Raw genomic sequence first — 25,952 nt, forward strand, 5'->3', positions numbered from 1 at the left:
CCAGAGTGTAAATACCATTTTATTTTTACATCATTTTATTTTCTTTCAAATATACATAATTATACTTTAATAGCAAATTCCTGATTTTCTCAGAAGCTTCTTTCCCATTGTACGACGTGGACATTTGGAGATTTCATTTCTCATTAATTTGTGGTTAAAAGGATTTTCTCTGAAGTGCTGTGTCTCTTTTCAGTGAAGGAGCCCCTGAGCTGAAGGATGCCTAGTATAATGCGACAAACATAAAAATGAGGACGAAATCAAATAATTATGTTAAAGAACAGCTTAGTGACCCTCTGCTCCTGATCTGTAATATGCCATGGTCAATATCTCCTTCTGTGTCAATGGGAGCTCATTAAATGCGAATTCTGCAGACTAACTGAGCCATGCCATATTAGTGCTTGCCAAAGCTTGACATTTTTAATACATTAATAATATGTCTGTAATGTAATGGAAAACTATTAATCACAACTGGTTATGTGCCAGAAATTTAAGCTATAATTGGCTGCTTCTTGTCAAGAATGTCTGTCGCACAGTCCTGCAACTGCCTAATATTCAAATATCTTGCACTCCTCTGCAGTTTTCCTTGTCAGTTCTCTAAATTCGATCAATGGTGTAGTCCATAATTCCATGTAATGACCATCATTATAACTCTGGTATACTTTAATGAGAATTCGTTATATTGGGATTGCTGTTGTGTCAGGAGATAGTAACAGGTTCACATACATTTTCTTAGTGTCCAAATTTTTCATGTGCAAATGTGTGGTCACCCTTTATTTCATGGTTGCAGTAAAGTAAAACATGGCTTAGGGCAGAGTACCCAAGACTATATGGATTAGAGGAATAGCGTTGGTAGGTTACCAGCAACAGGAAGCCTGATCTCAGGGAGCATTCGAATTGCAGTTTTAATGTTAAAAGTTGACACATAATTTCCATCCAGTTTAAACTCAAAGCAATCTGTTAATTCCAGGTGCTTGAGATATGTTGTTCTTGATAAATAAACTGCTGTGTATCTGAGACTATGCAATGAAGTTAATTTCTGACCTAGTGGATTTTACACTGATTCGCGTGTAATACCTGTGTCTTTGCCCATGAGTGTGTGTTTCCTCTTAAGGTCTGAAAACAGCTGAAAAACGCAAGTAGAAAAGGTGGATTTGTATCATTTTGACAACTTTTCAGATTATTAATTGTCAAATTGGTGGAAGTTGCTGAAAGTATTATCTGAATTACTAATGAGTCTGAGAAAAAGCAGAAGACTATAGTAGCCACAACATATGCTTCCTCGTGATTTCTTTTCTTTTTAGCTTAAGATTTCAAAATGTGCTGAAGATAGTACAGTCTTTACATTACAAGAAGAGGCAGATTCAAATCTGTAGTTTATATATGTTTAGACAAACTGCTAATTATTGCTTCATAGGAACTCAAATATTCAACACTTTTCCTAATAGAAAATATCACAAATTGCAGCTGTATGATAACATTTTATGAATTGAATATAATGAAAATTGCACTCGCATGCATAAAGCAATTATTATAAATTACTTTGCTATGGAAACACAATTCAACCATCTGTTGGCATTTCATAGTCTCTGTGGCTTAGTTCATTTTAAGATGGTATATTATTTAAATATAGTGAATTCCTTTTATAAGATTGTTTAAAGATAGTGAACTTCCATATTTAAACCGTTTTATGTGAATTGAAGGGTCTGTGATGGCATTTCCCAAATTTTCAGGCTTTTTTTCCTTTTTGAATTAAGAAGTAGCTCATTATTTGGCCTATGAATAGGAAACAAATGATTAAGCAGATGCACTTTTGGAAACACCTGGATTCCACATACTGGCATTTGTTTAGGTCTGGCTAGTGATCTGTAAATACAAAAGTTGCCAGTTCGACTCACCAGTGACTTGTAGTTGTATAGGCTCCATTATCAGTTAACCAGAAGTACTTTTAAACAGTAATTTTTATTTCCTCTTAGAATTAGTGCCATATTATTCTGCTTCACGGCCTGTTAACTCACCCTCAGCTATTTTTATATGTGCATTTTAAATTGTGCGTTTTACTATGGAGCTTTTAGTTTTAAAGCAGCGTATAATATTCACCTTTGGGACAAATTCTCTTCTGTTACAGAAAGTAACTGCAAATGCAGATGTAATGGCTATAAAAAGATGTAAGAAAATAGAAAATTCTTATGGAATGAAAATTTGCTCCTTTGGTTGTAATTTTGAATATTTTCCCAGAGAGCCAAGTTATCATTATCACTTAATGCAACTAAACAAAAGATGCTAAATTCTTCTAATATAATGAGCAAATTGAAAAGCACAGGCCCTTGCCAGTAATGCTGGGTTTCCCTCCAGCTAGCGAAAGCTAAGACATGTAGAAGGAATTTGGAGACTTTTAGGGTCTCTTTGCCAAGAGACAAAAGGCATATGGATAATTATCATTTCCTTGTCATTGTTATAAAAGTGCTCATTTTCCCCATTGTTCTCCTTGAGATTTTTCTAGCACTGCAGTATATGAGAAATGTTTAGATCTAGCTGCTTGCTCTCAGTTTTGTCAAGATGGAAATATATGTTTTGAAGTGAAAACCTGTAACTCACCTGCAATACACATATATCTGCCTTTGTTACGAAAGAGTTAAATCCTTCATACAGAAATCCTCCCCAACATGAGTGATTTTCCTGGTTTGCTGATTGCAGCAACACAGCTGAGTACAGTTATCCATATTATACCAATTTACTGTATATTGTATCACACCCCCAGATATCAACATATCATACTTTTCATAATGCATTGATGCTGGGACATTAACTCTTACTCTTATTGTTTCCAAAAGGGTGTTGGTGCCAGAAGAAAAGAATGATTGATGGGAAACAGACACCAGCCTAGTGACACTCATCCTTTTGCTTCAGATACTGATATCTCAACACGTCTGAGCATCCCTTGTAAGCCGTGAACACTGAGGATCATTCAGGGTTATCGGATGTACAATGGGAGAGCCATCACTTTGCTAAATTATTGTCTGCTACTGGACATATTTTACAAAAACCAAACCATTCCGGAGTCTAACAGATGTGTTCTAGGACAAAATAAAAAAAAAAAAAAAAGGAAGCTGTGAGTTGTTGCTAACGCCTAATCCACAAGTATGTTAGGCTTCTACCAGTGTCCTCAATAAATCTGAACATGCACAATATTTAACCCAGCGCATTTGGTTTTGGAATCTGCTTTGAGATCTCTTCCTCATCTATTTTTTTTTTAAATATATGGACCTACCTATATAGAGACTTATATATTTATGTAAGACAGAGACGGGTCAAAAATAAACCACGGAGACTGCAAAGAATTTAGAGATGTATTTGTCAAGATTCCTGTCGATCCATGCCCTTTGGGTCACCGTGTCCTCAGTGATGCAGCCCTACCCTTTGGCGTGGGGCCATTACGACGTGTGTAAGACGCAGATTTACACAGAAGAAGGAAAAGTTTGGGATTACATGGCCTGTCAGCCTGAATCCACGGACATGACAAAATACCTGAAAGTGAAACTGGACCCTCCGGATATTACCTGTGGAGATCCTCCTGAGACCTTCTGTGCAATGGTGAGATAACCCTTTTGTTTAGACTGTTTCAGAGAATGGGGTCACATACTGTATGCATACAGATGTGGTCAATGTGAGGACTCAGCTCAAGCCATGTGCTGAATCCACAGGTGGTAGATTTGGGCTAAGAGGCCAGCATCATTCTCAATGGAGGTTTGCACTTCCTGGAGTTATTGTTTGCACAGGGTGACAGATGCAGTGCTTCCCGGAAAACCAAAAGTTTCCCTGAGGCAAGTGAAGTACATGTATATTAGAAAAAGTCCAATTAAAGGTTACACTTTAGATAAATATGATTAGACCCTGTGTTTTGCTGAGGATAAAATCTGTCGGCAAAACCAGTTTTAAAAACATAAGGATTTCTTAACACACCTGTGTCAGGTCTCTCCCCAAATCCGTAGTTCAGGGTTAGATTAGAATTCATGTTTTATTCGTCTGGAGCTATGGTGATTTGGAATTCCTTGGTTAGAAGACTCGTGAGCAGAAGAGAGAACCACTAAAGTCTTCCAGAGAAGTCTTTTGCCAACTCACATGGTCCCTGGTTTTCAAGAATCACTGTTTTCTATGGGTACTTTACTGATGAATGTTGGACTGTTGAAAACATATTTGCTGAAAAGCAGTGGCCTGGGGCATACCCATTCAGATAGGATGCTTCTGTAAGCAAAGTTACACAATTCATTGTTCTCATGCTCCATCAAAATCTTCTGGATGGAAAGTTAAATATATAGAAAGATAACAGTGGAGAAACATTGACTTTCCATTATGGCCATAGCTATAACCTATAAGGTATTGGTGAAGAGATTGGTGATTAAAATGCTTCAGATTCATGTGCTAAAGAATTTAGGTAGTGTGTTCATTTGGTATATGTGGTGCTTTTTATTATAGGTGGTCTATAATTGATTCAGGAACTGAGATCCCATTTTTCTTCACATAACAGATATCATCGCATGGCAGATTTTAATAGTATTCTTACCTGATTTTATTATCTTGAACCTGGCCTGGCATTTCCAGGATAGTGAAACTATTAATCAAGGTAGCATCTGTTCCCAGTCCCCAGTGAGTTAAATTAGCATAAGATCATCTTAGCCCTAGCACTAGAGAAAAGGTTTTGTAACAGGAAACAATTTTGAGCAATAAAGAGTGTTTTCACCTAAAAGCTAAGGGCCTGCCATTTTTCAGAAGTGCCTTTGGGGACTGGTTTGAATTATCGTCTAAACCTGATTTTGTGGAGAGTGAGAAAAAGAGCTTGGCTATTAGGTGTCACTATGACTAAAGTGCCAGAAAGACTGAATATTTCAAAGGGAGGCCTGTCTCTCTGGGAAACTGGTATGTGCTTTGCAAAGAAGTTGCATTTTAGGAACCAGAGACTTTCAGAGAAGTTTATTGAAACACATTAGCAAAACTCTAATAAATTTGTAAAAGAGCCGGGACATTTGTTGGATTATAGAAGATCTTTAATAATTTCTCATTAAAGGTCAAATTTAAGCTCTCATTGCAAATCTGGGGTGAAACTGCTGTCCAGGTGATAGGTTGTGCAATCTTCCACTCCTTACAGCAGAGGACAAGCTCTGGGCCAATTCTTCCTATTATTAAGAACACTCTAGCTCTATATATTGGTTTACATGACACTTGTAATAGTATGCTTCCCTAGGAATTGCTTAATAATTTACAGGTCTAAATAAAATTGCAAGTGTCCTTTTTCAGGATACTGTTTCCACTTGCGTAAGCTCTGGACAATGTGTTCAAGGTGTGATTTGTACAGGCAACTCCCCGATCTCATCCTCTGGCCAGAAAATACTTGCTTGGCACTGCTCCTGTCTGTCGTGTGGAGGAGTTGACTTGGTGTTTGCAGCATGCCTCTTGCACCCATCGCAAGTGGGAAAGGGCACACACAGAACTTCCTAGCTTGCCTTTCAGTGGGACATGGTCTGTCTTACACTAGCCAGTCCCCACCCATCCACCAACAAAGTGGTGTCAGGGACCAAATGAGAAACAAAAGCTACCACGATATCCCTCGGCTTTCTCAAGTGCAGCAACGTGTGTGTTTTATGTATTCACCTGAAATGCCACAGGTCAGTCTCAAAAAGCTAAGTCTTGGCATGGTGCAGCTATTCAGAAGCCGTGGTGAATTTAAACTTGCAATGAGCAGAATGGTTTTCTAAGGGAGAGTGTGAGGTTTGTGGGATGTTATCTATGCATCCTTAATTTGTATTCCTTAATATCCATATGATTGGCATAGAAGATTTAATAATCTACCTTTATGTGCACACTTTGGGATTGTTTTTGTGCCTATTCTAGGCCAAGTCAATAACAATGGACTAATATAGCAGCACTTCCTTTCTGCAGTTTTGGATTTTCCATAAAACTCGGTGGCGTAAGGGTTCCTGACACAAGACTGTAAAAGCATCTCAGGATGCTGTCAGAGCAGAGCCGGTTAGGTGCTCCTTAGTGTGAGGTCTAGTGGGGATCCATAAATTCATTTGTGTTATGACTTTGGCGTTCTTGCTGCCTTGACACTTGTATCCATACCTGCTCCCTTAGCGTCATTATGGCCTATTACATCAGGGTAGCTGCCAGATGAGCACGCTCACTACTTAGCCACTATATGTAAATGTTTGCTGCAAAGTGGTTTCACTTGCTCAGCCAGTGACACCCTTATTAGCTGTGCCTATAGCTATTCTGAGCACCAAGAGGACATTTGGTCAGAGAAATATCCTATAATTCCCATAGCCGATTAATTTAATGTAGCGATGAAGTTCATTGGCATTGCATTAAGAGGCTGTGTTGCCGCTTTTTGACTTTGCTCATTTTTGTATGCTAGTGACTGTCCGTGAGTGTTGCGTTTATTTTAATATACAGTGAAATTTTAAGGGGGAAAAGTGCTTATGATTACCTTCAACAATAGAGTTCCGCCTACTAACCTGGATGACATGCTTAATAAATCTTCAATATCAAGCAATTTTAAGTTGTATATTAATTGTATTGGCATATATAAACATTAGTTTTCTGGGAGAATTATGCCATTTCTATTTATCATCATTTTAGAGGTAAGAATATGAGGGTACAGGAAGGTTAATTTTTTTTTCCAGACTGGGATAATGTATTTGTAAAAGACACATTAAAAGCTTCAGGTAGCATAACTTAGCCAGAAAACACAGATTTTATCTAGTGATGACAGTTTGTTTCAACATGCTTAAGAGCAGATAGGATGTTCAGAACCTGGATGTAAAGTTGAAGTGACAACACAAAGTTATGGTTTGTTCTTTCTGTTTAGACAAACTTAGCTGTCACCTCTTCATGCAACTCCCCAGTGGCTTAAAAATGGCAAAATTATCTCCATCCTGAAGCGTATTTTCTAGATAAGTTAAACAGAAGCTTTGAAAAGAAGCCTACAGATGAAAGAAATCACGTGTGTTTGTACGACTTATGGTGCAGAAGTGCTGATGGCTGTGGAAATGTGAACCCTTGAGTGCTGCCATAGATTTCAAAGCCAATCAAAACTAAATTAGGAAACAAAGATTATTAAAAAGGCTTCTGTGCATGTAATTTTGGCATAATATTATGAGGTGGACATTAAATGTTTTCCTTGGAGACTTTCAGCATCATTAATGCAGCATGCCTTTAATTACAAGTAGACTCAGATTACTAAAAAAATGGAGAAAATAAAGTACTCTAAGGTGTAGTTAGCAGTACCCTCATTATGTTTACTGGAATAATTAAGAGAAAGGGTATAATTTTTCTAAATAAAATGTCAGAATTAGAAATGAAAATTGATTTTCTGTAGGAAATTTGCTAATATATGCCTGCACTCTTGATAGACATTTATTCATGTAGCTTAACAGGTCTATTAATGATCATTCCATATTGTGCTATTTCGAGATATACTTCTATTTTAAAAACTTTAATTATTATAAGCTTTGTGGATAGAGCATATTTCTTTATGTTCAAATGAAATTTACAAATATAGTGGAAAGCCTTTGTGTTTTATGATTCCAGAGAAACCTGTGAGATGAGGGAATGGTAATGCATGGTCCCAAGACTATCCATAGCTTAAGTTTCTGATTTGACAGCAGCTCAGGTTGCCATCTGGTGGCTATCAGGTGACCTTTGAGGAATTAATTTGATAAACTCAGTTAGGTTTTTAATGACAAGGAATTAATATCAATTTCCCAAAAACTGGAAACGACACTGACTTACATAATAGTCAAATGATCTTCTATTCACATGAAACATAACTCAGTAAATGAATGAAGTTTTAATAACAGTGACATCTTTCATTTGAACTGATTTATTCTTTAATTATGCCAGAATGGAATTTTTAAAAGCCTTCAGTTCTTTCATCATTAACGCTTCATCATTATTAGTTCATTATTTAGACTTATTTCTTAGAAAAGTTTAATTCATGTTTGTAATAAATTAAGTTCCATGGAGATCAGTCTAGAATGTATCACTAAATCAAGTATTTCCTTGTTGAGGAGCCTGCAATAGTTCCTTATTATCTACTGCATCAAATCTAAGGAAGTCTATTTGTTTTTTAAACCTGGCTGCATATAGCCTGATTTCCCACTACTTCCCATATTGATCCTATGGCATCTTCAGAAAATATAAAGCTACAATAATTGGAGAGAAATTACTGGATTTATGTTGAAACTGTACAGGCACTGTAGCAATCATGGTTTATGGGAGAGGCCTTGAGAGGGAGCTGAGAAAGATTATAGCAGGGCTAATAAAACCTAAAACCACCTCATGTCATTCATTATTCCTAGATAGTGTTCTCTGTGTGTACAAATGTTCTTGTATCTGTTGTTATAAAGTTTCACAGCATGACCCAGAGTGCTGTGCCAGAGTGAAGTGAACATTGTTGCTGCTCTCAAAGGAAGTAATAGTGGTATATACCCAAGTGGGGGGGAGGATGGAGAAGTAAGACCAGCACTCCAAATTTAAAGGCAAAATATGATTTCGCAGCATGTTCAAGGGCTACTTGGGAAATATCATCTAATAGTCAAGTGCCTAATGTTAAAAATTGATGAGTCAAGCAAATGTGCAGCATTAAGTGATAGCCTTGGAGCCCAGTGGATGGTGGAATGGAGAATGACTTCTTTTTTTTTTTTTTTAACATTGCCTATTTTATTTTATTTTTTTAAACTTTTATTTAGCAAATATAAATTTCCAAAGTACAGCTTATGGATTACAATGGCTTTTCCCCCCTATAACTTCCCTCCCGCCTGCAACCCACCCAACTCCCGCTCCCTCTCCCATTCCATTCACAAGAATGACTTCTTAAAACCATTAAACCTGATATTGATATTATATGTTTGTAAGATAAAAAAGGGATCATCTATGTGGAGCTCTAGTTTTACATAAAAATAAGGGGAAACATTTAACTGAGTGCAAAATGTTAAAACTTCAACATAACAATGGCCTTGTAGTTGACTATTTTGTGTTACTTTCTTTAGTCCTCCAAGAAGTAACCTGGTCTGCTCTTAATCTAGAAAAACATCACTTGAAAAACGTGAGAAGCAGTATCTTTTTTTAAAAGATTTATTTATTTATTTGAAAGTCAGAGTTACACACAGAGAGAAAGAGAAGCAGAGAGAGAGAAAATGAGGTCTTCCATATACTGGGTCACTCCCCAGTTGGCCGCAATGGCCAGAGCTGCACCGACCTGAAGCCAAGAGCCAGGAGCTTTTTACAGGTCTCCCAGGTGGGTGCAGGGGCCCAAGGAGTTGGGCCATTTTGTACTGCTTTCTCAGGCCATAGCAGAGAGCTGGGTCAGAAGTGCAGCAGCCAGGACTTGAACTGGCACTCATATGGCACACTGGCCACGAGAAGCAGTGTCTTAAAATATCAGTCTATCCATGCTGTTTTGGGGTCTCCTTGGCAAATTCTGCAGGCTTCTCTAAGTCCTGCTTGTTTTCTTTGGGTTATTTTTTCACGTGAGTTTTAGTCTGGTATATTCCTCTGATTTTAAGGTCTGATGTCATCACACAAGAAGCTCCTCACCTCATATCACCTCCTATGTCTACAAGGATAAGCAGATGATATTTCTTTGATTTAGAATAGTCTGGAACATCTCCTCTTCATCCTGACTTCACACATCTTTCAAGGGTTAGCTCAAACTAGTTTTTCTGTATACTTCTTGCTAATTCTAGCTTGGAGCATTTTCCTGACCTTTTAAATCCGTTAGCTCACTCATTCATCTGTCTATCTATCTAGCATCTATCTTTTAAAAAAACTTTTTTAAAAGATTTATTTATTTATTTGAAAGTCAGAGTTACACAGAGAGAAGAGAGGCAGAGAGAGAGAGAGAGGTCTTCTATCCGATGGTTCACTCCCCAAATGGCTGCAACGGTTGGAGCTGCACCAACCCAAAGCCAGGAGCCAGGAGCTTCTTCCGGCTCTCCCATGTGGATGCAGGGGCCCAAGAACTTGGGCCATCTTCTACTGCTTTCCCAGGCCATTGCAGAGAGCTGGACAGGAAGTGGAGCAGCCAGGTCTCAAATCGGCACCCGTATGGGATGCTGGCACTTCAGGCCCTGGCGTTAACCCACTGCGCCACAGTGCCAGCCCCTCTAGCATCTATCCTTTTTTTTTTTTTTTTTTTTGAGAGAGAGACAGAGAGGAAGGTCTTCCTTTTTGCCGTTGGTTCACCCTCCAATGGCCGCTGCAGACGGCGCATCTCGCTGATCCGAAGCCAGGAGCCAGGTGCTTCTCCTGGTCTCCCTTGCGGGTGCAGGGCCCGAATACTTGAGCCATCCTCCCTCCACTGCCTTCCTGGGCCATAGCAGAGAGCTGGCCTGGAAGAGGGGCAACCGGGATAGAGTCTGGCGCCCCAACCGGGACTAGAACCTGGTGTGCCGGTGCCGCAAGGCGGAGGATTAGCCTGTTAAGCCACGGGCGCCGGCCTTTAGCATCTATCTTAATACATCTATATACCTAGACAGATATATAGAGAGACAAAGTATTTCAAAAGGTCATGGATCATTGCTATTCAATATAGTCCTGGAAGTTTTAGCCAGAGCCATTAGGCAAGAAAAAAGAAATCAAATGGATACAAATTGGGAAGGAGGAAGCCAAATGATATATACATATTTGCAGATTACATGATTCTATATATAGAGGATCCAAAAGGGACTATTGCAACTCATAGAAGAGTTTGATAGACTAGCAGGATAAAATAATCAATGTACAAAATCAATAACCTTTGTATACACAGACAATGCCACAGCTGAGAAAGAATTTCTAAGATCAACCCCATTCACAATAGCTACCAAAAAAAATCAAATACCTTGGAATAAACTTAACTAAGGATGTCAGTCTCTACAATAAGAATTACAAAACATTAAAGATAGAAATAGAAGAAGTTACAAAAAATAGGTCTTAGTAAAAAATAAGAAAGGGAATAGAGAGGGATGAGGAAGAGGCTTAAGAGTGTGGGTGGGAGGGCAGGTACCATGGGAAGAATCACCATGTTCCTAAAGTTGTACTTATAAAATGCATGAAATTTACATTCTTTAAATAAAAGGTCTCTGGGGGAAAAAAAAACTGAAAAAAAAAAAGTTGTAAAAAGACAATTAGTAAAATCTAACATTCAATTTTTGCTTCATATTTTACACTGAAATAAATCACATATGACTTTAAAAAGTAATCTACCTAAAATATATAAAACTATAAGAAAGAATACTAAATGAAATAAACAGGTAAAGTCAGATGAGAAAGAATATCCTAGAAGAAAAGCTATTAAAGAAACCACAGATGTACTGAAAAACTGAAAAAAAAGTCATAGAAAGTGTGGATTATGAAAACACTGTACCTATTTCAAAATTCTTTGCACATAAATGAACTTACCTTTAAATTATATTTTCCATGAACTTTTTGAAGTACCGTTGTATAGTATTTATACCTGCATATACCCTCTACTGTACCTCATTATATCTTATTGATTTATATACTCACATACATGTTTGTTTCATGTGTTTACTGTATTCTGGCACTTTAACTGGACCACATTTTATTTTTTCTTTTTATTTTTTTTAAATGTTTAATATGAACACATTTTATGCACTTCATATTTATAAATTTAGGAGCATAGTGTTCCTTTCACCCTACCCTCCCTCCCACCAATGCCAGCACTCTCTTTCCTCCTCCCTTTCTTATTCTTTTAATTTTTACAATGATCTACTTTTAGTTAATTTTGTACTCATAAGATTAACTCTACACTAAGTAAAGAACTCAACAAGTAGAAGAAAAAAATATTGTTCCTCAAAAGTAGAGATAAGGGCTGTAAACTATCATTGAATCTCAAAATGTCATTTTCACTCATATATATTACACTTTTTCGGTACTCTATTAGTTACTACAGATCACAGAAAATATATGGTATTTGTCTTTTGGGAACTGGCTTATTTCAATAAGTATAATGGTTTCTAGTTGTATCCATTTTGTTGCAAAAGACAGAATTTCATTTTTATGACTGAATAATATTCCATATTACATATATATCACAATTTCTTTATCCAGTCATCAGTTGATAGACATCTGGGTTGATCCCAAATCTTAGCTATTGTGAATTGAGCCGCAGTAAATATGAGGGTACAGATAACTCTTTCATTAGCTGATTTTATTTTCCTGGGTAAATTCTCAGGAGTGGGATAGCTCGGTCATAAATTAGATCTATTTTCTGATATCTGTAGTATCTCCATACTGTCTTCCACAATGGTTATACTAGTTTACATTCCCAACGACAGTGAATTGCAGTACATTTTCCCCATACCCTCTACCAGCATTTGTTGTTTGTTGATTTCTATATGACACCCATTCTAACTGGAGTGAGGTGAAACCTCATTGTGGTTTTGATTTGCATTTCCCTAATGGCTAGTGATTCTGAGCATTTTTTCATGTGTCAAATCCCATAGTTGTTCTTTTTTTTTTTTTTCTTTTGGCCAGGCAGAGTTAGTGAGAAGTTAGACAGTAAGAGAGAGACAGAGAGAGAGTTTTATAGACAGTGAGAGAAAGACAGAGAGAAAGGTCTCTTCCTTCTGTTGGTTCACTCCTCTAATGGCTGCTATGGCTGGCACTGTGCTGATCAGAAGCCAGGAGCCGGGTACTTCTTCCCGGTCTCCCATGCGGAGACAGGGACCCAAACACTTGGGCCATCCTCCACTGCCCTCCCGGGCCACAGCAGGGAGCTGGACTGGAAGAAGAGCAACCAGGACAGAATCCAGTGCCCCAACCGGGACTAGAACCTGGGGTACCGGCGCTGCAGGTGGAGGATTAGCCAAGTGAGCCACGGCGCCAATCCCATAGTTTGTTTTGTTGTTGTTGAGTTTCTTGAGCTCTTTATAGATTTTGGTTATTAATCTTTATCAGTTGCATAGTTTACAAATATTTTTTCCATTCTGTGGGTTGCCTCTTCACTGAGTGTTTCTTTTGCAATGCAGAAGTTTGTTAGCTTGATGTAATCCCATTTTTCTATTTTTACTTTCATTGCCTGTGCTTCTGGGGTATTTTCCACAAAGGCTTTGCCTATGCCAGTATCTTGCAGACTTTCCCCAATGTTCTCCTCTAGTAATTTGATGGAGCAGCTCATAGATTTAAATTCTTGATACATTTTGAATTGATGTTTGTATAAAGTGTAAGGTAGGCGTATTATTTCACACTTCTGTGGAATGTGGAAATATAATTTTCTCAGCATCATTTGTTGAAGAGACTGTCCTTTCTCAAGGAATTGATTTTAGCTTCCTTGTCAAAGATTAGTTAGTTGTAGATGTGCGGATTGATTTCTGTAGTTTTTATGCTGTTCCATTGGTCTACCTGTCCATTTTTGTGCCATTACCAAGCTGTTTTGATATAACTGCCCTGTATATGTCTTGAAATCTGATATTGTGATGCTCTTGCTTTGTGTTTGTTGTTTTATATTTCTTTAGCTATTCATGGTCTCTTGTGTTTTCATATGAATTTTAGCACCTTTTACTATAGAGCTGAGAAGAATATCATTGATATTTTGATTGAGATCACATTGAATCTGTAAATTACTTTGGATAGTACAGACATTTGATGATATTAATTCTTCCAGTTCATGAACGTGGAAGATTTTTCCACTTTTTGTGTCTTCTACTTCTTTCTTTAATGTCTTGTAATTTTTATCATAGAGATTTATTACTTCCTTGGTGAAATTTATTCCAAGGTATTTAACTTTTTTGTAGCTACTTTTAATGGTACTGATCTTACAAATTCTTTCTCTACTATGGCATTATCTGTGTATACAAAGTCTATTGATTGATTTTATATCCTGCTACTTTGCCAAACTCTGATATAAATTCCAATAGTTTCTTAGTAGAGTCTTTTGCTTCTGCTATATATAGAATCATGTCATCTGTAAACAGGGATAATTTGACTTCCTCCCTTCCAATTTGTATCCCTTTGATTTCTTTTTCTTGCCTAATGGACCTCGCTGAAACTTCCAGGACTACAATGAATAGCAGCAGTATTGAGGTGGGCATCCTTGTCTAGTATTGGATCTTAGTTGAAATGTTTCCAACTTTTCCTCCATTTGATAAGATGCTGGCTGTAGGTTTGTCATAAATTGCCTTGATTATGTTGAGAAATGTTCCTCTATACCCAATTTGCTTAAGGTTTTTATCATGAAATTGGATCACTACTCTTTAAATGAGATGATATGTATGAGACCCACATACTTATAATGTATAGTAGGAATTCAGCAGAGGCTATATGTTAAACTGCTTTTTAACCTTCAAGCATTTAACATAATCATGGGCAACAAACAGATAATAACATAGTTTTAGCTGATTAACTGTTCAATTGACTTAGTGTTTTATTATCAGAATGTTTTTCATTCCTTATTAATATTTTATATAAATTGTTTATGTTTCTTCTGTAAGTTAGGAGACAACTAGCAAAAACTAGTTACTCTGTTTGGCCAGCTTATGATGATGCTCTCAAAATAGAGATAGTAGGGGAAGACATTATAGCTCAGTGAGTTAAGATGCCATTGGGATGCCCACGTCCTATATCTGAGTGCCTGAGATCAAATCCAGTCTCCCTTCCAATCCAGTTTTCTATTAGTGCACACTCTGGGAGGCAGCCAATGATGGCTGCAGTACCTGAGTCTCTCTCTACCAGCCACATGAGAGACCAGATGGAGTTCCTGGTTCCTGGATTTGGTATAGCTTAGCCTTGGTTGTTGTGGGAATTTGGAGTGTGAGCCAATGTATGGGAGAGCTTGCTCACTCTCTTTCTCTCTCTCTCTCCTACCCTTTCTGTTCCTCTGCCTTACAAATTAAAAAAAATAGTAAAGTAAATAAAACAAAAGGGATGGTAGATGCAAAATCTACTGAGCTTTGATAGTAAAAATATCTGTCTAGACAGTACAAGATGATTTTTTTCTGTCCTCATTAAAATTTAGCATGTTTTTTGAGATAAGGAATTCTTATTTATTTTATATAATTTGACAGTGATATAAAAGCATACCCATCAACACTGAAATCATTTTGCCTTGTTTTTTTATAAATATCTCTCCCTAAATATGATATATATTTTGCTTTACAAAATTAGAATCATATCACATGCAGTTTTTCATCTTTTTATCTCATTTACTATTACATTTTCCACATTTATTTATTTTATTATGTATATTTAAAATATGATTTTAATAATATAAATATTCAATTATGTAGATATATGATATTTTAGTTGTTTTTCCCACTTGATAACTTGATGTTATTTCCATATTTTTCCATTGGTTATAATACTGTAATGAAATTATATTGGTATAGTCTTCTTTATCCAAATGGAATCTTTAGATTCTCCCAAATAGCAAACCTTCCACGTTAGAAGAATACTCTTTTAGGCTGCCGAGCTCATTGTATTGCATTTAGTTGAGGCTGATGGGCAAGGCTCTTTCTCTGCGTGCTCAGGATAGAATCTCTGCCAAATTCATTGGGTACTCTGGAAGTCGTGGGCGAAAATGCTGTGAGACTAAACACAGGTCCCTCTCTCTGGGCCTTTCTCTCTTTTGTCTGGACTTAAAAATAATTCCGGAGGTAGAATCAAACAGCTTTGACCACATGATGGAGAGTAAAGTCAGGAGACCTCTTTGGGAACATTAAGCTGAAGATAAGTAAATTACACCTTGTAAATCAAACAAATGGCTTTTTTCATTTGCTTTTTAAAATTTTATTTATGTTTTACTTAAAGGAATCTATTAATACATTATATTCTCAGGGTTATGGCAAATGTGTGATAATTACTACAACACAGTTTTCATCAATTCTCATGTTAATGTGGTATTAACACAAAGAGAACAGATTCCATGTAGTTCATAGGTGGAATTCTAAGAATATGATTTGAAACTTGCTTTATATTTATCCACTGAGAGCCTGCGTTTGACCTAGGGTTAAGATGCCTGCATCCCACATAGTACTATCTGAATTCAGTAGGCAGCTCCTGCGCCTGACAAGTTTCCTGCTAGCCAGGATTCTGGGAGACAGTGGTTATGTCCAAATAATTGGATCCTTTGCCCGCCACGTGCAAGACCTGGATTAAAGTTCCTAGCTCTCAGTTTTCACTTCAGCCAAATGTGGCCGTTGCAGGCATTTGGGAAGTGAACCAGAAGATGGGAATGCTCTGTCAGTCAATCTCTGTAGTTCTCTTCCCCTCTGTTTCTCTGCCTCTCCGATAAATAAATAAAATTTTTTTTTTAAAATAAACTTGCCATCAGTGAGAAACATATCTTATATCATAACTCACTCTTATTTATGACACTCTTATTTATGATGTCAGTAATCACCTGAAGCTCTTGTCATGAGCTGCCAAAGCTATGGAAACCTCTTGAGTTCTCCAGCTCCGATCTTGTTTAGACAAGGCCATAGTCAAAGTGGAAGTTCTCTCCTCCCTTCAGAGAAAGGTACCTCCTTTGATGGCCCATTCTTTCCACTGGGTCTCACTCACAGAGATCTTTCATTTAGGTCATTTTGTTTTGCCACAGTGTCTTGGCTTTCTATGCCTATGAAACTCTCATGGGCTTTTTAGCCAGATCCGAATGCCTTAAGAGCTGATTCTGAAGCAGGAGTGCTGTGTAGGGCATTTGCCATTCTATGAGTCTGCTGTGTATCCAGCTTCCCATGTAGGATCATTCTCTCCTTTTTAATTCTATCAATTATTATTTGCAGACACTGGTCTTATTTATGTAATCCCTTTGACGCTTAATCCTATCTTTTTGATCAATTATGAACTTAAACTGATCACTTTAACAAGTAAGATGGCATTGGTACATGCCACCTTGATGGGATTGAATTGGAATCCCCTGGCACATTTCTAGCTCTACCTTTAGGGGTAAGTCCGAGTGAGCATGGGCCGAGGTGTACATCTCTTCCCTCTCTTATTCCCACTCCTATATTTAACAGGGATCACCTTTCAGTGGCATTTAATCTTTTTAAAGATATGTTTTAAGTTTTTAAAGTTGTCCTTATTATTGAGAAGTTTGGTTTAGTATGTTTCTTGGCCATTTAAATTTATTTCTAACTGTAGTGCTTTTACTCCTTTGTATTTTTTGTCCCTTCTCCAACTTGTCTACTGAAAGTACCAGTTATCTACCAAAGGTGCATTATGCACTCACATATAGTTCTTTGTATATCTTTACATTTAGATATTTTACATGAGCTCCACTTTCTGTCAGTTTAATCAATTCAAAATATGAGTGTTCATTTTGCCTGAAGAGTGGGATCTCATGTCAGAGACTTTCCATGCCTGTACTCTTGTGCAAATGCTCTGTGTTCCTGCCTGGCTTTGCATGGCAGGGAGCCGTCATCCCGGGGCCAAGGAAGATTTATCCGAGTGCCAACTTCTGTGTCTTTTTTCCTAATGTAAGCACCTGTCCTTTTCCCTTAAGCAAAGTGTCTGTTTCCACTGCGAATCAGCTGTTTTGGAAACAGCTGCTTCCTGAAACATATTCTTTGTTTAAAGCTGAGGGTGTGAAATCTGCTTTGGTTTTAGTTCACCAGACCAAGGAGCAGACTGATTTTTCAGGTGCCATTTTCAAATTTCAGAATTCCTTTTCTTACGATAGAAGAAAATGATGAAAGCTGTTTCACAAGGATGATATGGGAAAATAACTTACTGAGATTGGCAGGTTGGAAGTTTCTTCGTGTCTTGCTGGGAATAGATAGATACACATAGTATCTGTCCCATGAAAATTAAAGATGTGAGCTGAGGAAGAAACCAGAATTGGTTTTCACTCTTTGACCTACTTTGAAGCTGACTTCTGAAATATTAAATGAAGAACTGAGATGGAGATTTCTCCAGTACAAAGAAATTGCCCTTTTGTTCCAGAGGGTTGATGCCATTGAGAGGTTTGGCTACTCACATCACCATCATGTTATATCTGCGCAGTGATTTTTCACCATCACATGTAACTTTATGTTGTTTTCCTATTGCTAACTTTCCTTCTTGGAAATGATAAAATGAAGAAATCAAATACACTTCTCAATAACTTCCAAGTGTGGTCTAAAGTTTAATCTCAGCAATGTTGTCATGGCTCCTCTAAATTGATTTGTATAGGAGAAGAATTTATAAATTGGTAGAAAAGATTGAACAAGTGTGAGGAATATGAAACCTGCCAAGAAGTTAGAAGCTTGTTCTAGAAAAGGAGTTCCATATTTCTTTATTTTTTTAAAGAAGGAGCTTTTCTGGGTCTCCCACATGGAGAGGGGCCCAAGCACTTGGATGTCTTCTGCTGCTTTCCCAGGCACACTAGCAGGGAACTGGATCGGAAGTTGAGCAACTGGGACTGGAACTGGCACCCATATGGGATGCCAGCACTGCAGGCGGTGACTTTACCCACTATGCTACAGCACTGGGCCCAGGAATTCTATATTCATGGAAAGATAGTGTGCACATAGGAGCCAGAAAAAATGGATGTGGGATGTATAAAACTATAAATTGTCTACCAAACGGAAAGAGCTGAAGTTTGTAGGTCATGTGAAGGTTATGCCAGAGGTCCTCAATCCCTTTGTGAAAGTGGCATTCAAACATTATGACTTGTGTCTCTCATATTGGAGTACCTCAGTTTAATGTCTAGCTCGGGCTCTTGATTGCAACACCCTGCTGGTCAGACCCTAGGAAGTAGGGGTGATGGCTCAAGTAGCTGGGTTCCTGCCACCCACGTGGGAGGCCTGGATTTAGTTCCCATATCCCAGTTTTGACCTGGTCCAGTCTTGGCTATTGTGGGCATTTGGAGGAGAGAACTAGTAGATGGGAGTTCTTTTTCTCTCTGTGTGTCTCTCTTTGTCTCTTTATGCATATATATGTATATATATATATATATATATATACACACACACACATACATACATACAAAGTTTCTTTATGAGTCATAATTTGTTGAGGTTATTCACATTATAGACCATCTATGTACTCTCTTAAGGGAGAGAAGAATCCAGCATATACAGTTTGCACAAACTGTGGAAGAGGATTTGTATATGACATAAAGAAAATGAGCTGGTGGGCAGGTGTTAATATCTGCACCACTCCAAATGGATTTGATTTCAGAGTTTAGAAAGACTAATCTTACAGGAGGCAGTATTCTAATCAGTGTGTCTACTATTTGGGTTTTTTTAGACTTAGCACAGTGTAATATGTATAATAGTACTTAATACACACTTGTTGAATTGATCTTGTGACCTATTTTTGCAAACAATATTTGTAGCTGATGTTTATAAAAAACTTACATGGTACTATGCAGTGTACTAAATGCTTGGCCTGTGTTAGTTCTTGTAATTTCAATCCTATCATTATTTTAATTCCCCAGGTGAAATAACTGAGACATGAGGTTAAGCAATTTTTCTGACTAAGTAGTGGGAGCAGGATATAAACTCAAGCACTCCAGCACCCATATCCCACTCTTAAAGTAATCTATTCCCACTAATTTTATTTGTAGCAGCAGAATACAATCATAGTGAAAACCTTTTTAAAAATAACATTTGTGATTTGGACTATAAGCTGCCATACTATGATTTTGTTATTTAAGAAGGCTTTTATCTGAAATAACCTCAGAAAATTGGATTCTGTAAACAGTGTATGGAATGTTGGAAATACACATTATATGATGAGTGTCTTCATTCAAGGATAAGAGAACCAATCAACAGTGTTTGTTTCCATTCTGGCTTTCTTTTCCATTAACATGTTCATATAAATGGAAATAAGCTGTTAGAAATCATACAAAGCAGGGTACATATTGCATTCAGCATCTAAAACCAGAATAAGTCAGTAACTGTTGGCTAGTTAACAAAATCATATTCCTGTGGGTGAAGTGTTGAGAAAAGTAGTTAGCATGATGCTTTTGTTTTGTTATGTTTTTACACAATATCAATAACAACTGTTATCATATGGCCAACTGCCTACATGTTGTCTCTACTTGGACATCTATTAGGCATTTCAAACTTCATCTGTTGGATATAGAACGTGATTTCTTCACCTAGAGTTGATTCTGCTGTAGTCTTTCCCAATTATATACATGGCAACTTATATTCATATAGATCCTTAAGACAAAAAAAAAGGCTAGAAGTGCTTTTTTACCTCATTTACATCCCTTATAACACAAACTAGCAAGTCCTGTTAGTGAGACTTTTAAAATGTGTTGCAGTTCCAACCTCTTTTCTCTTTCTCCACTGACAGTGTCAGATCCTAGCCAGGTAGCTTCTTCTCTAGCCTGAACTTCTACAGGACTGCCAATTTATCTCTCTGGCTCCCAGTCTTGTACTATTTATCAAATTCATGTATATTTTGTAATATTATCCTACAAATATATATTTAATGTAATTACATATTTATATAATTTTAAACATCCAGGTCTTCCAGATCCGTTCCTTCTTTTATCTCTTGTAACTTCATGCCCATTAAAAATGAATTCAGAACCCCTAGTATTGCCTGAAAGGTCCTTTCAGATCTGGTCATACCTCCCTCTCTAATCTGCTCCAACCTCCCACCTTGCTCAGCCCTTGCCAGCTGTACTCTTTTGATGTTACCCATGAAACTAAGTCTGTGTCTGAACCTTGGTCTGGACTCACATTCTCAAATCTTCCCATAGCTTGTTTCACGTTCCATTCAGGTCTGTGCTTTAAGGGCTCAATAAATACTTGTTAAATGAATGAATGAGATGCTAAAACAAGGATATGTTAATTTGACCATAATACTCATGTCAAAGATTATTGCTCTAATACTCACAAGGTCTTTAAGTATGCTGGCATTGCTGGAGGTCCTTAATTTTGAAGAATATCAGAAAAAATATTTTAAATTTAATTTTTAAAAAAATCTTTTTAAAAATATTTAAATACTTATTTATTTTCATCTACTTGAAAGGCAGAGCACCAGAGAAAGAGAGAGAGAGATTGAAATATTCAGGAGGAGATATTGTGAGATCATCTGTCTGTTAGTTCACTCTCTAAATGCCACACAGGCAGACCTGGGCCACACTAAAATTAGAAGCCCAGGACTCAATCCAGGTCTCATAGGTGACAGAGGCCCCAGTATTACAGCTACCATCAGTTGCCTCCCAGGATACATTAGCAGGAAGCTAAATGGGAAGTAGAGTAGCTGGGACTCAAATGGGCCCTGTGATATGGGATACGGGAGTCCCAAGCTGTGGCAAAGCCTGCTGTACCACAATGCCTACCCCTAAAAATGTCTTAAAAGTAGGTAAATAACATACACATATGTGAACAATAAGTGCATACACCACCATTTAGCTTTAACAATGGTAACATTATATTGTTAGGATTTTTTTTTAAACTTTTATTTAATGAATATAAATTTTCAAAGTACAGCTTATGGATTACAATGGCTTCCCCCCTCCCATAACTTCCCTCCCACCCGCAACCCTCCCCTTTCCCGCTCCCTCTCCCCTACCGTTCACATCAAGATTCATTTTCCAAATCTCTTTATATACAGAAGATCAGTTTAGTATATATTAAGTAAAGATTTCAACAGTTTGCCCCCACATAGCAACACAAAGTGAAAAAATACTGTTGGAGTACTAGTTATAGCATTAAATAACAGTGTACAGCACATTAAGGACAGAGATCCTACATGATATTTTTTAAAAATTAATTAATTTTCTATGCAATTTCCAAATTAACACCAGGTGTTTTTTTTTTCATTTCAATTATCTGTATATACAGAAGATCAATTCTGTATATACTAAGTAAAGATTTCATCAGTTTGCACCCACACAGAAACACAAAGTATAAAAATACTGTTTTAGTACTAGTTATAGCATCACTTCACATTAGACAACACATTAAGGACAGATCCCACATGAGATGTAAGTACACAGTGACTCCTGTTGTTGACTTAACAATTTGACATCCTTGTTTATGGCGTCAGTAATCTCCCTAGGCTCTAGTCATGAGTTGCCAAGGCTATGGAAGCCTTTAGGGTTCGCCGACTTAAAACTCTCACCCGAAACCATCAAATTATTAGAGAGCATTGGAGAAGCCCTGCAAGATATAGGTATAGACAAAGACTTCTTGGAAAATATCCCAGAAGCACAGGCAGTCAAAGCCAAAATTAACATTTGGGATTGCATGAAATTGAGAAATTTCTGTACTTCAAAAGAAACAGTCAAGAAAGTGAATAGGCAACTGACAGAATGGGAAAAAATATTTGCAAACTATGCAACAGATAAAGGGTTGATAACCAGAATCTACCAAGAAATCAAGAAACTCCACAACATCAAAACAAACAACCCACTTAAGAGATGGGCCAAGGACCTCAATAGACATCTTTCAAAAGAGGAAATCCAAATGGCCAACAGACACATGAAAAAATGTTCAAGATCACTAGCAATCAGAGAAATGCAAATCAAAACCACAATGAGGTTTCACCTCACCCCGGTGAGAATGGCTCACATTCAGAAATCTACCAATAATAGATGCCGGAGAAGATGTGGGGAAAAAGGGACACTAACCCACTGTTGGTGGGAATGCAAACTGGTTAAGGCACTATGGAAGTCAGTCTGGAGATTCCTCAGAAACCTGAATATAACCCTACCATGCAACCCAGCCATCCCACTCCTTGGAATTTACCCAAAGGAAATTAAATTGGCAAACAAAAAAGCCATCTGCACATTAATGTTTATTGCAGCTCAGTTTACAATAGCTAAGACCTGGAACCAACCCGAATGCCCATCAACAGTAGACTGGATAAAGAAATTATGGGACATGTACTCCATAGAATACTATACGGCAGTAAAAAACAATGAAACCCGGTCATTTGCAACAAGATGGAGGAATCTGGAAAACATCATGCTGAGTGAATTAAGCCAGTCCCAAAGAGACAAATATTGTTAGGATTTTAAAAATTAGATATCACTGACAAAGTTTAAATCATCTCATTTACCATCCCTTGATCCATTCCTTATGTTTCTTCTCAGAAGAATCCAATGTCTTGAATTTGGTATATTTTCTTCTAGTCCATGTTTTTATACTTATGAAACCAAGCTTATGTGTTAAAAATAATTCATAGTTTTCCTTTTGAATTTTAAATCATTTATCATTCTAAAAATAAACAATTCTATAACTTGCTTTTTCATTGAACATTATTTTTATAAATTTTCCATTTGATGCAAATATCTAACTTCATTAATAATAAAATTATTTCTATATTCCTGTTTCCATTTGGATAAATACATTCTTCTTTAATGAGAGTTTAGGAAGCTTTGTGGGTTCTTTGGGTATTTTCTTTTCATTTTTTGCAATTATAAACCAATCTTTAAGAAAGGTCCTCATACTGGTCTCTCCATCTCTTGGAGCACAGGAACAAGAACTTTGCTTTGTTTTTTTTGAAGTGTGTGTCCCAAAGCCAGTCTGTTGGGTTGTAGACTTCAGTCATTTTCAGCAAATGTTATTGCTGTTTAATAGAGTTTTCTTGATCTTATTTATGGACATAGTTTCTCTTGTGGTATATAAATATGTTTCAAAAATTGTGTTTCTTTTATTTCTTTACTTGTCAGACATTTATAATTTATCATAGCAACCGTAATTAACTCAGGATTTTTAATAAAACTATACCAACTGGCACTTGCTCTATCATCTTTGTTTTAATTATTTAATAGTAAATCATTTGGAAGTTGTATAAGCGTTGCTAATAAATATCCAAAATATTGAGTCAACAGGAAGAAGAATGAAATTTGGAGAAATGAACATTGAGCTAAACTATAGGCTGATTTCTTTGATTATACCTTTACACAGGGAACAACAAATTTTAACAGTGGCACCTTATGCCTGGTCATCTAGATTGGAAGGTATACTCTGAACTACACAATTTATACAAAAATCAGTTTTAAAAAAACCTGTTTTTAATGCTTAGCTGTGTGTGTGTGTGTGTATGCCCCCCAGAATTCACTGTCTTCATTACTGGGCTATTACAGTAGTCTTATAGTTCCTTTAAACTGGAAGTCTCCTTGCTTACTTTGCAAGATGATATATAAATATTGCCTCATCCATCACTGGAATGACTTGACTTGTCTCATAGATAAAAACCTGAGGGTGATGTGTAACTGTAATAAATTTGGACAGCAAGGGAAGGATTCCATTTCCAATTAAGACTACAGCCAGGAAGTTTCAACTTAACCTGGCAGGGGAGGAGGATCCTCCCACATTTTGTGTATTTTCTTACCTGTTTTGGGGAAATTGTGACTATTTTTGAAGTGATAATAATAAGACTTTTCACCTCATAATGCTCTTCTAAGAAAGGGCCAATAGTCCCTTCTAAAGAAGTCTTGTAATCATTGGGTTTTGGTCACGTAGAACTGTTCAGAAGTGGAATGTTTAACATGGGGAAGTGCATGCTTCTGAGTGCATTTTGTTTGGATTCAAGAAGACTTAAGTTTCAAGTTCCAACTCTATCATGTTATTTCACTTTTTTGTTCTAAGTGCTTGGCATGTAATAACTACTAATAAATATTAATTATCCTTATTATTGTGATTATTGCTCCTATTGCTAACAGGCTGAAGTCATTCTGATTCTCATTTTCTGCTTTCGATATTCTGTGCTTTGTCCTGTCAGTTCCCCTTCCTGTGAACTGTCTGGCCTACCCTGATGCTACTGATGGCATCTAATAAACTAAATGTTTATGAGGCTCAGGCTCCAAGCCTGGTATTTAAAATCAAACTAATTTCACAAGTGTGGTTTTAAAGTAAATGAAATGTATTCTAAATAACATGGTATTAAAATAATCATTCATAGATGCAATGGCATTTGCACTGAGATTATAATGGCTCAGTGTTTTAATAATTGCTCTAGACACGCCTAAAACAATGTAACTATTTCTGAAAACAAATACAGTTAACAAAATAACTGTGCAAATAAATAAAAGCTAATTTTATGAATAACATATTGGAATGGGCTCTATGTGTTGGCTCACTTGGAGGCTTGGTGTAAGTGAGAGAAGTTCCTGCATAGGAAATGAACATGTTAGACCTAAATCAGTTTTACTGGCTGCTGTACTATCCTTGTCCTCTCCTACCTCAAAAGCATCCAGTGGATTTTCCCTACACTCTCCACTAATAAACAAAGCATTGATAGGTGAAATCTTTCCTCCATAATTCCTACTTAGTTTTGGTGAACCTTTTTTGCTCTGTATGATATTTGGAGACAGTGTGTTCAATTAGAGACAGAAGTAAGCCACATTATCAAAGTAGCTATAAATGTAGCCTTGTATGATGGCTTGAAAGGGGGAGACCAGGCTTGGTCTTAGTTCCCACCTACAGCTTGGCAGGCTTCCTTGTGGTTGCTGGTTTTACACAGACTTCAAGATTATAATTTGATCTAGTGCGGGATTCATGCTGCGTTCTGGAGTGAGCTCCAGGAAGGGGAAAGAAGGTGCAGCAGTCATCAAAGCGTCATTTATATGACATTGGGTGATAAAAGTAGCAAGTGTTACTAATTTATTTATTGAACACTTATTCTGTGTAAGGTACTGAGTTAGGGATACAAAGATGTGCAAATCAGACATATACTCTTAAAGCTCACGACCAAGGCAGGGAGAAACACTATAAAGAAGTACATCAGGACCAGCATTGTGGTGTTGCGGGTAAAGCCGCTGCCAGTCACACCGGCATCCAAAATGGGCACCAGTTTGCATCATGGCTACTCCACCTCTGATCCAGCTCCCTACTAATGCACCTAGGAAAGCAGCAGAAGATGGCCCAAGTGCTTTGGCCCTGGTACCCATGTGGGAGACCCATAAGAACTTCCTGGCTCCTGGTTCCTGACAATGGTTTGGCACAGTCCTGGCAGTTGCAGCCATTTGGGGAGTGAACCAGTGGATGGAAGACCTCTCTCCCTCT

At 37.3% G+C, this 25,952-nt stretch overlaps 1 protein-coding gene across 4 annotated transcripts in view; it reads left to right on the forward strand.

The window, feature by feature from the left end:
- The window catches only part of NTNG1 (netrin G1), a 396,875-nt gene that overhangs the window by 4,199 nt on the left and 366,724 nt on the right, over positions 1-25,952 (forward strand). For all 4 annotated transcript variants that reach the window (XM_062191854.1, XM_062191856.1, XM_062191857.1 and 1 more), the window contains exon 2: positions 2,832-3,591. In XM_062191854.1, coding sequence (XP_062047838.1) covers positions 3,346-3,591 — 246 coding nt within the window. In that variant the 5' untranslated portion in view covers positions 2,832-3,345. The remainder of the gene's footprint in view (positions 1-2,831; positions 3,592-25,952) is intronic.

This window comes from Lepus europaeus, chromosome 5 (assembly GCF_033115175.1).
Source record: "Lepus europaeus isolate LE1 chromosome 5, mLepTim1.pri, whole genome shotgun sequence".
Taxonomy (NCBI): Eukaryota; Metazoa; Chordata; class Mammalia; order Lagomorpha; family Leporidae; genus Lepus; species Lepus europaeus.